The 19,431-nt window shown below is 49.0% G+C and overlaps 1 protein-coding gene across 1 annotated transcript in view; it reads left to right on the plus strand.

Moving 5' to 3' along the window:
• The window catches only part of LOC143298574 (extracellular matrix protein 3-like), a 304,988-nt gene that overhangs the window by 22,942 nt on the left and 262,615 nt on the right, over positions 1-19,431 (plus strand). Inside the window, exons 7-16 of the mRNA XM_076611454.1 lie at positions 1-69; positions 1,910-2,122; positions 3,290-3,544; positions 5,122-5,391; positions 6,468-7,469; positions 8,565-8,849; positions 9,320-9,834; positions 11,562-11,883; positions 13,145-13,393; positions 15,431-15,632. The exon at positions 1-69 is cut by the window's left edge and continues 147 nt beyond it. Of these exons, the coding sequence (XP_076467569.1) occupies positions 1-69; positions 1,910-2,122; positions 3,290-3,544; positions 5,122-5,391; positions 6,468-7,469; positions 8,565-8,849; positions 9,320-9,834; positions 11,562-11,883; positions 13,145-13,393; positions 15,431-15,632 (3,382 nt within the window). The remainder of the gene's footprint in view (positions 70-1,909; positions 2,123-3,289; positions 3,545-5,121; positions 5,392-6,467; positions 7,470-8,564; positions 8,850-9,319; positions 9,835-11,561; positions 11,884-13,144; positions 13,394-15,430; positions 15,633-19,431) is intronic.

The raw sequence follows: 19,431 nt of genomic DNA on the forward strand, positions 1-19,431 counted from the left end.
GCCAGCATCAAGTTCATCATCCAGCCCCCCTTCTCTGAGGAGGGGCAGATCTTGCTGAGGCAGTTTGAGGTGACTGAGGGGGGGATGTTGTGTGGTGTTGAGGCAGTTTGAGGTGACTGAGGGGGGTGTTGTGTGGTGTTGAGGCAGTTTGAGGTGACTGAGGGGGGTGTTGTGTGGTGTTGAGGCAGTTTGAGGTGACTGAGTGTGGTGTTGTGTGGTGTTGAGGCAGTTTGAGGTGACTGAGTGTGGTGTTGTGTGGTGTTGAGGCAGTTTGAGGTGACTGAGGGGGGTGTTGTGTGGTGTTGAGGCAGTTTGGGGTTACTGAGGGGGGTGTTGTGTGGTGTTGAGGCAGTTTGAGGTGACTGAGGGGGGTGTTGTGTGGTGTTGAGGCAGTTTGGGGTTACTGAGGGGGGTGTTGTGTGGTGTTGAGGCAGTTTGAGGTGACTGAGGGGGGTGTTGTGTGGTGTTGAGGCAGTTTGAGGTGACTGAGGGGGGTGTTGTGTGGTGTTGAGGCAGTTTGGGGTTACTGAGTGTGGTGTTGTGTGGTGTTGAGGCAGTTTGGGGTTACTGACTGAGGGGGTGTTGTGTGTTGAGGTGACTGAGGTCGGAGGGGGTGTTGTGTGGTGTTGAGGCAGTTTGAGGTGACTGAGGGGGGTGTTGTGTGGTGTTGAGGCAGTTTGGGGTTACTGAGTGTGGTGTTGTGGTGGTGTTGAGGCAGTTTGGGGTTACTGACTGAGGGGGTGTTGTGTGGTGTTGAGGCAGTTTGAGGTGACTGAGGGGGGGGTTGTGTGGTGTTGAGGCAGTTTGAGGTGACTGAGGGGGGTGTTGTGTGGTGTTGAGGCAGTTTGAGGTGACTGAGGGGGGTGTTGTGTGGTGTTGAGGCAGTTTGAGGTGACTGGGTGTGGTGTTGTGTGGTGTTGAGGCAGTTTGGGCTTACTGACTGAGGGGGGGTTGTGTGGTGTTGAGGCAGTTTGAGGTGACTGAGTGTGGTGTTGTGTGGTGTTGAGGCAGTTTGAGGTGACTGGGTGTGGTGTTGTGTGGTGTTGAGGCAGTTTGGGCTTACTGACTGAGGGGGGGTTGTGTGTGAGGTCTGGGTAACAAAGTCTGAGGCAGTTTGAGGTGACTCAAGGGGTACTAGGTGGGGTCCGAAGTACATTAAGGAGACTGAAGAGGTGTTGTCAGTGGGGTGTTCAGAGTTGTCTTGATTTTGAAGTGTGCTTCTCTGGGTGGGATGGGTATTAGTGGGGGTCGGGTGGGTGGGGGCGAGGGGGTAGGTGGTTGGATGGGTAGAAGGATGTTTTTTGTGTTTGTTTATAAGGGATGTGGTGTTGTTTTCTTCGGATATCGTTGTGTATGCGTCTCTCTGTGTGCCTTGTTTTTTTGCGTGTTATCTTATCTATCTTTGTCTATCTGTTTCCTCACAAAAAGACAACCCTTCCTCATCCCTCTCCCGTGTCATCTGTCAGTCTGCCTCTTTCCCTCCCTCCCTCTGCCTCTCTTTCTCTGTATCTCCCAACTTGAATTTACTTGTATAATTATTTCTGCGTTTCCTCGACGAACTTGCGTATTCATTTCAGCGGGTTTTATACCGCATTCCTCAGAACTCCCAGCATTCGATTCTGGGTAAGGAAACTTTCTTCGACGCTATTCTATCACACTTCCTTTCTGTGCTCACCTTCCTCAGTGAACGTACTTGTATACTTCAGTGGTTTTATACCACCTTCCTCGGCGAACTTACTTGTATTTTTCAGTAGTTTTACACCAACCACCTTTCTTAGAACATATCTGTATATTTCAGTAGTTTTTACACCATCCACCTTTCATAAAACTTCCAGTGTTTGGATTATGACAGAGGACACTTTCTACCATCCACCCCGTCCCTACACTAACTACCCTGCTCTGCCCTCAGGTTCCCGAGGACCCAGAGTCGTGGACGGAGGAGGATGGGGTGTACGAAAAGGTTGTGGACGAGTTCACCCAGAACGACCTTCTGGACGGCAAGCTCTTCTACCGCCACGTGGGTCCTCACCGCACTGACGTCATCCTGGACCACATCTACTTCCGCCTACAGGACGACGCCGTGCCGCCCAACGAGTCCGACATCAAAGAGTTCATTGTCAAGGTGGGTGGGTGTATGGGTGGATGGGTGTGTATGGGTGGGTGGGTTTGCATGGATGGGTGTGTGTGAGTATGGGTGGATGAGTGTGTATGGGTGTATGGGTGAATGTGTGAGGGTGGGTGGGTGTGTATGGTGGGTTGGTGTGTATGTGGAGTGTGGATGAGGGGTGTGGATGAGGGGTGTGGATGTGGATGGGTGTCTGTGCGCATGTATGGGTGTGTGTATGTGTATGGGTGGGCGAGTGTGTATGGGTGTGTGGGTGTGTATTGGTGAGCGTGTGGGTGTGTATGGGTATTTGTGAGTGTGTGTGTGTGTGTGTGTGTGTGTGTGTGTGTGTAGTATGGATGAGTGGTGTGGATGTGTGTATGGGGGTGTGGGTGTGGGAGTGGAGTAGAGTAATATTGATTATTATAGTTTTTGCTAGCCAATGGAACTGCAACGACTTTAGTTAAGCTCAAGCTTGTTGCTCAGGAATTTGTTTTCTTTCCAGACTTTGTGTATTGAACGCTGTATTTTGCCCTATTTCTTGCATTTAAAAACATTAAAACCAATTGTAACAGAACGAAGAACTACGTTGTCGCTATATACACTTGCAGGTGTCCCCATTGGACAACTAGCCCCCTAACTTGTGCCCAGGCGTTATTTTTTTATTTTTTTTTTACATATTCTTTTGTTCTAAGATCCGCCCCAATTTCACCATCACCTGCAAAGATCCCTGATGGACGACTAGCCCCATACTTGAATATATACGCGGCATTTTTAACATTTTTACTTCCACCCCACTTTCCGCCACTACCTCCGGGTGTCCCCAGTGGACAACCAGCCCCCCATACCAGTTTTTATATGCACCGTTCTTCAGTTCAATAAACCTCACCACTTTCTCACATCACCCGCGGGTGTCTTCAATGGACGATGTGCCTTTGTTCAGTTCTGTAATCCACCGCACTTTCCCTCATCACCCTCAGGTGTCCCATCCCCATACTTGAAGATGTACCTGGCATTTAAAAAAAAAATTATTATTATTATTATTTTTATTTTTATTTTTTACAAGCTGCAGTGTTCTATTCTGTGTCCGCCCCTCTTACTCCTATCACCAGCAGGCGTCCCCCGAGGACGATGTACCTTTGTTCAGTTCTGTAATCCACCCCACTTCCACCCCACCACCTACAGGTGTCCCCAGTGGACGACCAGCCCCCATACCTGTACCCGGGCACCAGCCTTCAGATGGAGGTGGACGAGTTCCAGCTGACCGAGTTCAAGCGCAAGGTGCTCCGCTACACCGACGACGACGCCGACGACCGCGAGCTCAAGTTCCACGTGACGGTGGCCCCCTTCGACACGGACTCCAACACACCCATGGGCGCCGGGCAGATCGTGCTGTGCGAGGACGACATGCAGACCCTCAACTTCTTCACTCAGGCTCAGGTACAGGACAGGACGGGGCAGGGCAGGGAAGGACGGGGACAGGACAGGGACAGGATAGGGACAGGACGGGCAGGGCAGGGCAGGGCAGGACGGGGACAGGATAGGGACAGGACGGGGACAGGACAGGACAGGACAGGACAGGACAGGACAGGGCAGGGCAGGGCAGGACGGGGCAGGGCAGGGACAGGACGGGTCAGGGCAGTGACAGGACGGGGCAGGGCAGGGACAGGACGGGGCAGGGCAGGGAAGGACGGGTCAGGACAGGGACAGGACGGGGAGAGGACAGGGAAGGACGGGTCAGGGCAGGGACAGGACGGGGCAGGGCAGGGAAGGACGGGGCAGGACAGGACAGGACGGGGACAGGACAGGTCAGGACAGGACGGGGCAGGGCAGGGCAGGACGGGGACAGGACAGGGATAGGACGGGGCAGGGCAGGGAAGGACGGGTCAGGACAGGGACAGGACGGGGACAGGACAGGGACAGGACGGGGCAGGGCAGGGACAGGACGGGGCAGGGCAGTGCAGGACGGGGACAGGACAGGGACAGGACGGGGCAGGGCAGGGCAGGGAAGGACGGGGCAGGGCAGGGAAGGACGGGGACAGGACAGGGACAGGACGGGGCAGGGCAGGGCAGGGCAGGGAAGGACGTGTCAGGACAGGACGGGGACAGGACAGGGACAGGACGGGGCAGGGCAGGGCAGGACAAGGACCGGGAAGGGACAGGACGGGTCAGGACAGGGTCAGGACGGGTCAGGACAGGGACGGGACGGGACAGGACAGGGACAGGACGGGTCAGGACAGGACAGGACGGGTCAGGACAGGGACAGGACAGGGTCAGGACAGGGACAGGACAGGGACAGGACGGGTCAGGACGGGACAGGACTGGTAGGACGGGGCAGGGGAGGGACAGGACGGGTCAGGACAGGACAAGGACCGGGAAGGGACAGGACGGGGCAGGGCATGGCAGGACAAGGACCGGGAAGGGACAGGACGGGTCAGGACAGGACAGGACAGGGACAGGACGGGACAGGACAGGTCAGGACAGGGACAGGACGGGTCAGGACAGGGACAGGACGGGTCAGGACAGGGACAGGACGGGTCAGGACAGGGACAGGACGGGAATGACAGGACGGGTCAGGACAGGGACAGGACAGGGACAGGACAGGACGGGGACGGGACAGGACAGGAATGACAGGACGGGACAGGAAGGGACAGGACAGGGACAGGACAAGTCAGGATAGGACGGGACGGGTCAATGCTTATTTTTAACAGGGACGTTGACGGTAAATTATATGTGCACACTTACATGAAAGACACCACGATTTAATCGTTGCGTGCCCGTATTTGCTGTTTTGTATGTGAAAGTGCTCAACTGTCAACGAGAGAGCGAGAGCGAGAGAGAGAGAGAGAGAGAGAGAGAACCTATTTTTTTGCTGCAAAGACGGTTATCAATTTGCAGTTAACTACAGTCTATAATCATATAAATAAAAAGAAAACAAAACAAAACAAAAAAATAAAATAAAATAAAATAAAATAACACAACAAATGAAAACGAAACAAAATGTCCTGTGTCCCCAGGTGAACCATCGCAAGGTGTGCTTCAAGCCTCCCACAGCCGAGCTGGGCGTGGTGCCACGCATCCTGCAGTTCTTCTTCGACGTGGAGGACCCTTCAAGCAACGTGCTGACCAACCAGCGCTTCACCGTCCTCCTCAACCCCGTGGACAACCAGCCCCCGAAGATCACCAACGGGGGGATCGACATCAACGAGGACGGGAACATCGTCCTCTCTCCGGACATCCTCAACGTGGACGATCCGGACACCGATGCTGACCAGCTGGTGTTTGAGGTGAGTCTGATACACAGAGAGAGAGAGAGAGAGAGAGAGAGAGAGAGAGAGAGAGAGAGAGAATGAATGAATGAATGAATGAATGAATGAATCTTTATTTTCAAACGGTGAAGATATTAGCACTTTGGCCGACTTACACATCTGCCGTGAGAGAGAGAGAAGAGAGAGAGAGAGAGAGAGAGAGAGAGAGAGAGAGAGAGAGAGAGAGAGAGAGATTAACCATGCTTAATTAACAAGGGTGTACATGTAAAAGATGTAAAAGGGGGAAAAATGCATTGAAGACACACACACACACATACACACACACACACACACACACACATACACACACACACACACACACACACACAGACACACACACACACACACAGACACACACACACACATACACACACACACAGGAGGAGGGGAGGGAGGCCTGGGGGAGGGGGGGGTGCAGTGAAGAGACGTGTGTGTTGTGTTTTGTTGTAATGTGAGGGGTAAGGTGTAGCCTGCGGTACCGGGTGGAAAGCTACAGTTATAGAAAACGGGGTAGAGTGTCGGATCCTTTAGGGCGAGATCAGCTGTGAAGGTACGGAGGACGTATTGTTTAATAAAATAACAAATATGAAGGTTTGATTGGAGGATACTGTTTGGCATTCCGAGTAGTGGGTTTGGGGCTATAGAGTTTGAGGGAAAGGATGCGTGGAGTTTTTAAAATGTTTATTTATTTATTTATTCATTCATCCATTCATTTTTTTCTTTTTCTTTTCTTTTCCTTTTTGAATGGTCAAAACCTGGATGAAAATATGGAAAGTTGGAATTGATGCATTAACTTAAGCTTGGAGCTTCGGAACACTCGGACATTTATTTCACACGCGTATACATGTACATATACCGCATTTCCATTCCACCCCCGTCCCCTATCCCCATTACACGTAATCATTATACACACAGACGCACACAACAGTTTGGTCACAACACCTACACGAAGCACTCTAAATCTGGATGAAGTGGAAATCAATCGAAAGACATCGCTCACACCCTGTCCCTGTTATTCCCCACGAGTGTCATGACATGGTCGGCGTTTCCTTCAGGTGATGGAGCTGCCCCTGCACGGCAGTCTGCTGTTTGACGACACCCCTCTGGGCATCGGGGACATCTTCACCGCCGACGACCTCAACAGCGGCCGGCTGTCCTACAACAACAACGGCGACGAGGACGGCAGCGACAACTTCATGATCGACGTGACGGACGGCGTGCATCACGTGCCCATCAAGCTGAACGTGGACATCACCTCCGTGGACGATGAGACCCCCACCCTGGTGGGCGTCACGGGCGGTGTCCTCACCATCGTCATCGAGGTCAAGGAGAACTCCCTCGTCACCCTGTCCGCCGACGACCTCAAGGCATCTGACCCCGACACGGATGACCTCTTGTTGACCTTCACCCTGGAACAACCTCCTTACGAAGGGCTGCTCCTCCGAGAGGGCCAGCAGAGCACGGAGTTCACCCAGGCGGACCTGATGGAGGGTCTGGTGCAGTACCAGCACACGGGCGGGGAGATCGGCCCTCACAGCCGGAACGACTCCTTCGTGCTGCTGCTGACTGACGGGCGGGAGGACCTGCTGGTGTCCGGCAGCCCCATCGACAAGATCATCGTGGCGGTGGTGATCAAGCCCGTGGACAGCGAGCAGCCCATCGTCAGCATGGCCCAGCCCTTCGAGGTGCTGGAGAGCGACAAGGCCCCTATCCTGCCCCGACACCTGGACGCCACGGACATCGACACGGAGGACACGGACATCATGTGCATGATCGTCGTGCAGCCCACCAAGGGCTACGTGGAGAACATCTCCCCGGCACCCGGCTCCGAGCTGCCCCGGGTGGGCATCCCCGTGTCCTCCTTCACCATCCGGGAGGTTCGCATGGGTTTCATCAACTACGTGCAGAGCGTGCATCAGGGCATCGAGCCCCGCCAGGACCAGTTCTCCTACCAGTGCTCCGACGGCCTCAACTTCTCGCCCAAGTTTGTCTTCACCATTGACATCTACCCCACCAACGACGAGGAGCCCGAGGTGTCTCTGCGTGAGTTCATGGTGGTGAGTACACTGGATGTTCGCCGATTATTTTGTCCTGAAACAGTGTCTGAACACTTAGCGTGTACATTTGGGTGTACCTCGACTTACCATTAACTGTACACAACGATGTGAATTGAGCAGTGCAACTAATCATTATTTGAGCACATATGTACACAACAATAATTATAAAGTGAACTGTGCAACTAACTACCTCTTGAATAGCAGAAGGTGGAGTAGTCTTTTTGACTGATTGTAACGGATGTGAGCACCGCTAATTAGTTAAACTTTGACGTGGTATGAATAACACATTATTTTGATTTTTTTTTTCAATTCTTTATTGGGGGGTGGGGGTGGGGTTAAAAAGAATAAGAAAGAAACGAAGAAAGATCTAGATAAAGAAGGAAAACATGAAAGAAGTTAAAGGAAACAAAGGGAGACAGGAAAGAGCCAGTGAAGCAATAAAGATAAATGAAAAGGACGAATGGTCAAAAAGATAAGAAAGATGACAGAGGAGAAGGATAAGCAAAAGAAGCGAAGAATAATGCAATTTCAAACACCATATCATTACCGTATGTCTAAAACTCGACAGTGCGAATCAACAAACTAGAGAAGGATAAGCAAAAGAAGTGAAGAATAATGCAATTTCAAACACCATATCATTACCGTATGTCTAAAACTCGACAGTGCGAATCAACAAACTCATTTAAGTCACAGTTGTGGTGCATTTCCCATAAATGATGACAACGCAACATGCGCGATTGTGGAGAATGCTGAAGAACCACGATGTTTGTTGTATGATAGAATAATGACGAGGATACCCTTCTTTTGCTAGATGATGATCAGTCACCATGGAGTTGTGACGGTGACATCATCTTTCAGATAATTATAATGACGAAATCACCATAGGGATAAAATGGAGACATCATCAATAGGACACGATAATGACGACGATGACGATGACAACGATGGTGATGATGATGACGTTGATGATATTCATTGTGATACCAATGATGATTATGATGATAATGACGATGATGACGATGATCACAATGATGACGGCGACAGTGATGAATGGCTTTGCTTCTCCTCAACCCCTTCACCCCCCCCCCCACCCAGGTGGAGGGAGGCAACCTGATGATCGACCTGCCCATCCTCAACGTGGTGGACGGCGATGACCCCGCGGACGTGCTGACCTTCGTCATCACCCAGCAGCCCCAGCACGGGCAGATCGTGCGCCAGACACGGGAGGGCAGCTTCCCAGTGACCAACTTCACCCTGGACGACATCTCCGGGGCCTCCACCATCGAGTATGAGCATGATGACACGGAGACCACGTCGGACCTCTTCAAGTTCTACCTGGTGGATGGTCAGCACAACGTGTCCAAGACTGTGCCCATCAAGGTGCCTACCTGTCTGCCTGTGTCCGGGACTGTGTGTGTGTGTGTGTGTGTGTGTGTGTGTGTGTGTGTGTGTGTGTGTGTGTGACCCTTTAATTTAGTGATTGATGTGACTGTTTTGCTTTGCAGTGTCATGTATGTTGTGTTCCCGCGTTAAGGTGTCTGTTGTAAATAACTTGTCCATCACTTGTCCATTACTTTCGATGATGACCAGTCTTTTCACCCATCTGGTTGCCAACAGAGACTGGACCGTAATGGCTATATGTTTTCTTCTTTTTCAGTCCTATTTCCTTTTCTTGTTCTGTTGTTGTTGCCCTCATCCTTCTTCTTCTTTTCATCATAATCATCATCATCATCATCATCATCATATTATTCTTCTTCTTCTTCTTTCTATCTTGCTTCATGCTCTGTCATCCCGTCTCAACCTGTCCCGGCCACTCCTTTCTGACACTGTCTGGCTCCACCCTCCTCTAGGTGTTCCCAGTGGACGACGAGACCCCCACCCTGAGCATCAACAACGGGCTGGAGATGGACAAGGCCGGGGAGACCAAGGTCATCAGCAACGAGATGCTCAAGGCCGAGGACCTGGACTCCAACGACTCCAGTCTCACCTTCATCATCCGCCAGAAGCCCAAGTTCGGCTACCTGCAGAAGATCGTGGGCGCGTCCGTGACGAACCTGACCCAGGGGATGAACTTCACGCAGAAGGACATCGACTTGAAGCACATCCACTACACACACACGGGCGTTGGAGGCATCAGGGACCTCATCAAACTGGACGTGACGGACGGCCTGAACCCGCTCATTGACCGCTACTTCTACGTGACGGTGGAGGGGCTGGACATGATCTACCCGACGGTCATCAACAAAGGGGTGGAGCTGCCTGAAGCAGGTACGGCCATCCTGAGCACGGACCTGCTGAGCGGCACCGACCTCAACTCGCCCGATGAGAACCTGCAGTTCTTCGTCACTAGGGCGCCCACCAGGGGGTGAGTGAGGGGTGGGTGTGTGGGTGGGTGTGTGGGTGAGTGGGTGGGTTGTGGTGGTTGTGGTAGTGGTGGTGTTGGTGGTTGGAGTGGAGTGTGGTGTTGCGTGGTGAGCAGCTTTCTCTCATTATTTATTTGTATTTTCCTTGCGAAACAGGTTTCTGTTTTTTGGGGGTTTTTTCAACATCAAATGATTATAATACATATATAGTAACACAATACGCTAACCACATGTTTTCCTTGCAAAACATGTCTCTGTTCTTTCAACACCAAATAATTACAATACATACACATTAAAACGCAATACATTAACCACATGTTTTCCTTGCAAAACATGTCTCTTTGTTTTCAACAGCAAACAATGACGTGTTAATAACAACATACATTAACCAAATGGCCTCAGACATACAATGGCCTCTTTGTGGTCAGCTAGACTATACTATAAACAACATTATTTGAATCATATGACACGTACCCGTGTTGACGCATTTGGCCAAAACGTAGTTATATTCTTTGTGGTTCCGAGGTCGTTGTTTGAAGGGAATTTGAACATGCGACAGTTGAATTATGTGCAGTTTTCTGCAGTTCGACTTTGTTGTTTTCGTCTATAGATATTTATCGGCTTGTGTGTTTTTGGCCTGTGTTTGCGCTTTATGTTATTTAGTTCGTTTTATTGATATGTTTCTCTTTCTCCTCCCCTCTTCCTCTTTTTTTTTCTTCTTTCTTTCTTTCTCACTCTCTGTCTCTCCCTTCCCTCCCAACCCCCCTGTCTCTACTCTCTTTAGTTTTTTTTTTATGTCTGTGTTTCGGAATCGATTCATTCTTGCATTCACTCTTCTGTACCCTCCCACCTCCCTTCATTTTCTGTCCGTCTGTTGTCCCTCTGTCTGACGGGTGCAATAGCCTAGTGGTTAAGGCGTTGGACTTTCAGTCTGAGGGTTCCGGGTTCGAATCTCGGTTATCGGCGCCTGGTGGGTAAAGGGTGGAGATTTTTCCGGTCTCCCAGGTCGACATATGTGGATACCTGCTAGTGTCTGAACACCCTTCGTGTGTATACGCAAGCAGAAGATCAAATACGCACGTTAACGTTCCTCTAATCCATGTCAGCGTTCGGTGGGTTATGGAAACAAGAATATAGCCAGCATGAACACCTCCGAAAGCGGAGTATGGCTGCCTACATGGCGGGGTAAAAACGGTCATACACTTTTTTTCCGATCACCCATGTCCCCCAACACTGCCCCCCCCCCTCCCCTTACACACCCGAAAATGGAGTATGGTTGCCTTTATGGTGGAGTAAAAAGCGTGACACACATAAAACATCACTAACACATGCACGTGAACTTGGGAGTGGCATGCAACCCACCATGCAGAGGGAAAGGAAAGAAAAGAGAAAAAGAAAAAGAAAAAGAAAGGGCATGAGGTAAAGAAGTTTTCAGCTGATCCATTTTACCCTCAATAAAGCAGGTGTCATTTCGTCATTTGTCGCCGTCCCCCTCCCCCTTCGTCCCCCCCCCCCCCCCCCCGCTCCCTACCCCCGTCCCCTCCCGCACCCTCCCCCCCCTACGCACCCAACTCACCATTGCACTCCCTCCTCCCTTACTTTTTAACATTCAAATGTGAAAAGGAATACTTTTAAACAAAATGCCAACAACAATCACCAGCATGTGCGATGGAACATTTAAACAAAACTAATCCCTTCTCTTCCTCTTCCTCCTCCTCGACCTGACCAGATACCTGGAGAGCTCTGACCAGCCCGGAGTGCCCATCACCAGCTTCTCCCAGCTGGAGCTGGCCGGCAGCAAGATCCGCTACGTGCACAGCTCGGGCGACGAGATGAAGATGGACTCCTTCGAGTTCGAGGTGACGGACGGCTTCAACCAGGTGGCCCGCACCTTCCGGATCTCCCTCAGCGACGTGGACAACCGGAAGCCCGTGCTGATGTTCCAGACCCTGCGGCTGAAGGAAGGGGACCAGAAGCTGATCACGCCCTTCGAGCTCAAGGCGGAGGACCGGGACACTCCTGATGAGAACATCGTTTTCACTGTCACTCAGGTGGGTAAAGGTTGTTTTTTTTTGTGTGTGTGTGTTTTTTTCCCCCATTTGGAACGTTTATTGTATTAGCTCGATGGTGGCGGTGGTGGTGGTTGTTGTTGTGGTGGTGGTGGTGGCGGTGGTGGTTGTCGTTGTTGTTGGTGTTGTTGGTGGTGGTGGTGGTTGTCGTTGTTGTTGTTGTTGGTAGGTGGTGGTGGTGTCGTTGTTGTTGTTGTTGGTGGTGGTGGTGGTGGTGGTGTTGTTGTTGGTGGTGGTGTTGAAGTTGTGGGTGTTGTTGTTGCTTTAGTTGTTGTCATTGTTGTTGTTACTTTTGCGGCTGCTGGATCGTATAATTAATTGTTGTTTTTGTTGTTGGTGGTGTTGTTGTTGTTGTTGCTGCTACTTCTGTTGTTGTCTTTAATACCAAATTACAATTTTCTGCATAATATCTATCTGAATGTTAATGGACTGCTACAGTCCTGTATGTCCCATTTCCTAGTATCCTACTGTGTCTGTGCCCTGTATGCAGTAAAACATTCATTCATTCATTCTCTGCCTGTGCGTGTTAGACTGCTATTGACAGTTCGTCCCATTTCCCAATATCCCACAACAGTGATGCCCATGGCCTGTATGCAATAAAACATTCATTCATTCGCAGTTACGTTCGTTCGTCTGTCCGTCCGTCCACCCCATCCATCCATCCGTCCATCCATCCACCCATTCATTCATTGATTCATCCATCCATCCATTCATCAGTTCATTCTCTATCTCAGTGTTGTCAGGTGCCGATCCATGACCGATCCATCCATCCATCCATCCATCCACTCATTCACTCACTCATTCATTCTCTGTCTCTGTGTGTATATGTATATGTGTATATGTATTTCTTTTTATCATAACAGATTTCTCTGTTTGAAATTCGGGATGCTCTCCCCAGGGAGAGCACGTCGCTATACTACAGCGCCACCCATTTTTTTTTTCCTCTGCGTGCAGTTTTATTTGCTTTTCCTGTCGAAGTGGATTTTTCTACAGAATTTTGCCAGGAACAACCCTTTTGTTGACGTGGGTTCTTTTACGTGCGCTAAGTGCATGCTACACACGGGACCTCGGTTTATCGTCTCATCCGAATGACTAGCGTCCAGACAACCACTCAAGGTCTAGTGAAGGGGGAGAAAATATCGGCGGCTGAGCCGTGATTCGAACCAGCGCGCTCAGGTTCTCTCGTTTCCTAGGGGGACGCGTTACCTCTAGGCCATCACTCCACTTGTGTGTGTTGTTTCAGGTGCCGATCCACGGCCTCCTGATGTTCAACAGCTCGCGGGTGGTGACGGTGTTCAACATGGAGGACTTGAACCAGAACCTCATCAGCTACCGCCACGACCAGTCCGAGACGGCCCTGGACAGCTTCTCCTTCACGGTGACAGACGGCACCCACTCGGACTTCTTCGTCTACCCGGAGACCACCGCCACCACCCGACGTCCCCAGACCATGCGCATTGAGATCACACCTGTCGACAACGGCATTCCTCAGGTGAGTTCTGTTTGAATCGAGTATATTAAGACCAAAAAGGGGGTGTGGGTGTGGTGGTAGGGTGGGTGTGGAGGGTGGGGGTGGACTGGTGTGGTGTGGGTGAGATGCGGTGGATGAGAGGATGGTGATGAAGGGAGGGGAGATGGGGGAGAAGGTGACAAAGAGAGGGAGAGAGTGGAGAGGAGGAGGGACAGAGACAGAGAGAGGGGTAAGGAAGGGTTGTAGTGGTTGTGGTGAGGCGCTGGGAGAGAAGAGAGAGAGAGAGAGAGAGAGGAGGGGGAGGGACGAAGGGGGTACAGGGTGGAGGAGTGAAAAAGAGAGTGAGACAGGGTTGAGAAGGGACACAGGGAGAGAGAGGCGGAGAGGGAAGGAGGGATGAAGACATTCGTGGAAGAGTGAGATACAGAGAGAGGGTGGGAGTGTAGGGACAGAGAGAGAGAGAGGGACAGTGTTTAGGACGGACAGATGGAGAGGGAGGGAGAGAGGGAAGGAGGGATGATAACATCTGTGGAAGAGAGAGTGAGATACAGAGATAGGGTGGGAGTGTAGGGACAGAGAGAGAGAGAGGGACAGTGTTTAGGACGGACAGATGGAGAGGGAGGGAGAGAGGGAAGGAGGGATGATAACATCTGTGGAAGAGAGAGTGAGATACAGAGATAGGGTGGGAGTGGAGGGACAGAGAGAGAAGGGGGGGTGGGGGGCGGGGTGGGGGGGGGGGGCAGGGGAAAAGAAAGGGAGTGGGATCGGAAGGAGGGAGGTGTGTGTGTGTGTGTGTGTGTGTGTGTGTGTGTGTGTATGCGTGCGTGCCTGCGTGCGTGCGTGCGAGATTGCACTCCCACACCTCACTAGATAAGAAACATTACACGCTTGGCGACCAAAAACACAGAATACCTCGTCCACAACTGTAACCAGAGCTGCAACAGCTGCAGCGGCAGCATCAACAAGGACAAAAAACAACAACCGCAACAACAACCGCACTTCAACACGAAAAAGAAAAAGAACAAGAAAAAAAAAAAAAAAAGAGGTAAAAGCTAACATACAGATTAACACATCAACGAGAATACCACAGCGACAGCCAAAACACAACAACAACAACAACAACAACAACAACACAACACATCCAGAAGAATACACAATCATCTACCACCACTAACAATGACCCTGCCACCCCCCCTCCCTCCCTCAGAAAAAAAGCTGACTCAAGCAAACACATACCCCCCCACCCCCCCACCCCCAGTCCCTCCTCCCGCCTCTTCTACATGCCTTCCGCAGCATCCCCTCATTCCTGCTTTCTCTCCCCCATAAATATCTTCCACACATCAAATTTCTGCACTCAGAACACCCCCCCCCCCGCCATCCCCTTCTGCCCTGCCTTACTAGGATAAGTTGCGTAATAATGTAAGCGATCTCATAGCAGCGTTCAGTTTGCTTAGCATTAAGAAGAACTTTCTGAAATCGAAGGCGAATGGAATTAGACGTTTAAGGAAAACTCCTGACGCTAAGGCAAAAACGTTGCGACGCTGCCATTCTCGTGAGATCGCTTATAAGAGCAACCTAGCCCCCCGAGACATAAAGACAAAAAGAACAACAAACAAACAAACAAAACAATGTCATCTGACAATGTTCCAGTCACCTCCACACGTGCCTTATTACATGTGTTAGCGTATATGGATCAGTCCGCACGATTTGATGTACCACATTTAAACTATTACTACTTCTTCGTCTTCGTCTTCTTCTCCACCTTCTCTTCTTCTTCTTCTTTCTCGTCGTCTTCTTCTTCTCCGTTCTTGGAGCTGCAACGCAAATGACCGAATGACTTTTTTGTGTGCATGTTTTACCGTTTGTACCCCCACCCTGTCCCCCCAGCCATACTCCCCTTTTTCGAGGGCAAGTATCAACATCAATATCAGTAACTCAAGGAGGCGTCACTGCGTTCGGACAAATCCATTTACGCTACACCACATCTGCTAAGCAGATGTCTGACCAGCAGCGTAACCCAACGCAAAACTGATGGCACTGAAACCGGTTTAATTCCAGGTGAGCATCAATCGCGGGGCCTCCTCCCTCTCGGAGCTTGGCGGCAACACCCTGGGCTTCCGCATCTCGCCCCGCGTGCTGAGCGTGGAGGACAGGGACTCCCCTGATGACGGGCTGTTGTACGTGCTGTCCTCGGCTCCCCGCTACGGCTACATCATCAACAGGGCGCTGGGCAACAGGTCCATCAGCAACTGGACACAGGGTGAGTCAGTCACTTGGGTTCGACGGGTTTGGGGAGTCTCTCTCTCTCTCTCTCTCTCTCTCTCTCTCTCTCTGTGTGTGTGTGTGTGGATTGTTTTTATTTTGCTTGGTTTGGTGTTTGGTGGTGTTAGTGTTGATGATTCTGGTTGTTGTTGTTGTGGTGGTGGTGTTTTGTTGTTCTTCTTCTTGGGTGGTTTGTTCTGTTCTGGTGAGTTTGTTGTTGGTTTGGGCTCGTTTTTATCTTCTTCTTCGTCGTCGTCTTCTTTTTCTTTCTTCTTCCTCTTCTTCTTCTTCTTTTCATCTTATTCTCAATTCCTCCATCTTTTTTTTCTCTCTCTCCCTTCCTTCCTTTCTTACTTCCTTCTTCTTTTCTTCTGTCTTTCTTTCCTCCCCTTTTTCTTGCTTACTTTCTTCTTCTTTCAGCTACTTTTCTTTCTTCATTTTGCTGCTCCTCCCCCCACCCCCCTCTTTCTTTCTCTTCTACCTTTCCTTTTCTCTTTACTTCTTTTTTACCATTTTTTTCTTTTCTGTGCCGTAAACTCTCTCTCTCTCTTTTCTATGCAAGCATCCGAACTGTTTTTTGTTTTTCGATCTTCATTTATCATCTTGTTTGTCTTTGTTTTTGTCTACTCTGTCTCTCTCTCTTCGTCCTGTGTTATTGATCTTATTCACACATGCACCGATGCCAGGGTTGCGATGACAAGTTCGCTTTATTGGTTTTTTTTTTTGTTGTTTTGTTTGTTTGTTTGGTTGTTGTTGTTCTGGAATCCAGGGTATGGATTTTACCACCCCCACCCACTCCCCCCCGCACACTTTATGACCTGACCCTCTTCCATGCCTAAACTGAACTCGATCATTAAGTTTTGACATGTGATTCAAGCATCGTGGATATTTTGTATGTTTTGCTTTGATTCCTATCGACAGTGTTCTGTACTTCTGTGTTACGAAACGACTTCTTTTTTTTTTCTTTTTTGAAAAACTAACTTAGTGTTTGGTTTACTGCATTGTTGTTGACACTGTCAAAGCAAAGATTCAATTTTAAATTTAAACAGAGAGAGAGGGAGGGGGGGGGGGGGGGAGGGGGGCCTCGCAGATATACAGAAAGCGAGACGGTGAGTCAAAGAGAGAGAGAGAGGGAGAGAGAGACAGAGAGAGAGAGAAAGAGAGAGAGAGAGAGACCGACAAAGGGAGAGATAGGGAGATAGAGAGGGGGGGGGGGCGAGGGGGGTTCAGAAATATACAACGAAAGAAAACAAAATTTGAAGGTTCTTTTTTTTTTTTTCTTTCAGCTCATCTCACTGTCGCCATATTCGTATCTTCAATATTAGGCCTGTATTGTGCTCGCTGTTGAAGAGGTTATCAATCTCTGGTGTTGGAAAGTGGAAAGCGGGGTATTCGGCCCACGCGCCAAGTTGACGTGTCCTGAATGACGTCAGATCCCAAGCAGGAAGTCTTGAGGAAATCTGACCACAGCTTTCAAAGACATAAATGGCAGGAAAGGACAGCGTTTAGTTTTCTTTTTTTTCTTCTTTCTGTCTTTCTTTTTCTTTTCTTTTTTTCTTTTTCTTTTCTTTTTTTTTTAACTTTCTGCCTTTCTCCCATTATATCGTCCATTTTTACATGTCTGAGTGTGTATGTGTGTGCGTCTGAAATCTGATTGAATGACACAGGAAACGAATGATGAGCGCCCAGTGGCAGCCGTCAGTCGGCTCTACCCAGGTAGGCAGCCTGTGGTGCAAATGTCCCCGTGTATGTAAAGCGCTTAGAGCTTGGTCTCTCACCGAGGATAGGCGCTATAGAAGTATCCACATCAATCAATCAATCAATCATTTTTTAATACTTTCATTCGTTCTTTCATTCTTTAGCTGCATATTTCTTACGCTCATTCAATTTTATTCCCGATCTGATGCTGCCATACAGAGCAACGATCCGCCTTATTATCCGTTTTATCTCCATCTTTATCTTCATCTTCTGCCTTCATCTTCTATCGTCCACATCGTTATCGCTTTATCTCAACTGCGTGAACGTTTTATCATCCGCTGCACTATCGCTTTCTTTATTATCCGGTTATTTATCTCGTTTTTGTCATCGTTTCTATAGGTCGCTTTATCATTCACTGTATTATCGTTTTATCATCTAATGTCCTATATCGCTTTATCATCCACTGAATTATCGTTTTATCATCTAATGTCCTATATCGCTTTAGCATTCACTGTATTATCGTTTTATCATCTAATGTCCTATATCGCTTTATCATCCACTGTATTATCGTTTTATCATCTAATGTCCTATATCGCTTTATCATTCACTGTATTATTGTTTTATCATCTAATGTCCTATATCGCTTTATCATCCACAGTATTATCGCTTTATCATCTAATGTCCTATATCGCTTTATCATCCACAGTATTATCGCTTTATCATCTAATGTCCTATATCGCTTTATCATCCACTGCATTATCGCTTTATCACCCACTCTATTATCGCTTTATCACCCATTGTGTTATCGCTTTATCATCCACTGTATCATCACTTTATCATCCACTGCATTATCGCTTTATCACTGACTGTATTATTGTTTTATCGCCTACAGTATCATCACTTTATCATCCACTGCATTATCGCTTTATCACCCACTGTATTATCGCTTTATCATCCACTGTATTATCGCTTTATCACCCACTGTATGATCGCTCTATCACTCTCTGTATTATCGCTCTATCATCCACTGTATTATTGTTTTATCACCTACTGTATGATCGCTCTGTCATCTACTACATTATTATTTATCATCCCCTGTATTATTGTTTTATCACCTGCTGTGTTATCGCTTTATCACTCAATGTATTATCGCTTTATCACCTACTGTATTATCGCTCTATCATCCACTGTATTATCGCTTTATCACCCACTGTATTATCGCTTCATCATCCACTATGTTATTGTTTCATCACTCACTGTATTATCGCTTCATCACTCACTGTGTTATCGCTTCATCACTCACTGTGTTATCGCTTCATCACTCACTGTGTTATCGCTTTATCATCTACTACAGTTTCCCTTCACCACTCATTGTGGTATCGCTGTATCTTCCACTGCACTATCGCTTTATCACCCATTGTCCTATCGCTTTAGCCTCCACTTGATCATCTCGCCATCGTCCTTAATTTTCATCGCTTTAGTATCTTATTATCAACCACGATGCCATCGCGTTGTCGTCAGGTGGATTATCGCTTTTTCATCCATTGCTTCATCGCTAAATATCGTCGTCCACTGCGCTGTTGCTAAATCGTTCACCGTGTTATCGCTTCATCATCCATTGAATCATCGTTTTATATCATCTCCATTATCAAGGTTCCTGTATGATGGCTGTCCGTGTTTATCCAGTCCACATGAATGACATAGTCATATAAGTCACTTGGTGTGAGTGTTTTAATCACGTCAAAATCAAAGAAACAATGAGACAGATAGACAGTGGAACGAACGAAGCTGAAGATGGTTCGCCAGTTGGTGGCCACTCGACCTGAATACAATGTTCTTGACACAATTTGTGGTACGATCATTGTGAGCGCGCGCACGCACTGAAACACACACACACACACAGAGCGTACACACACACACACACACACACAGAGCGTACACACACACACAGAGCGTACACACACATACACGGACACACACACACACACACGGATACACATACACGGATACACACACACACACACACACACACACACACGGATACACGCATGCACACACGCACGCACCCCCCCCCACACACACACACACATACATACACA

Source organism: Babylonia areolata, chromosome 24, assembly GCF_041734735.1.
Source record: "Babylonia areolata isolate BAREFJ2019XMU chromosome 24, ASM4173473v1, whole genome shotgun sequence".
Classification (NCBI taxonomy): domain Eukaryota; kingdom Metazoa; phylum Mollusca; class Gastropoda; order Neogastropoda; family Buccinidae; genus Babylonia; species Babylonia areolata.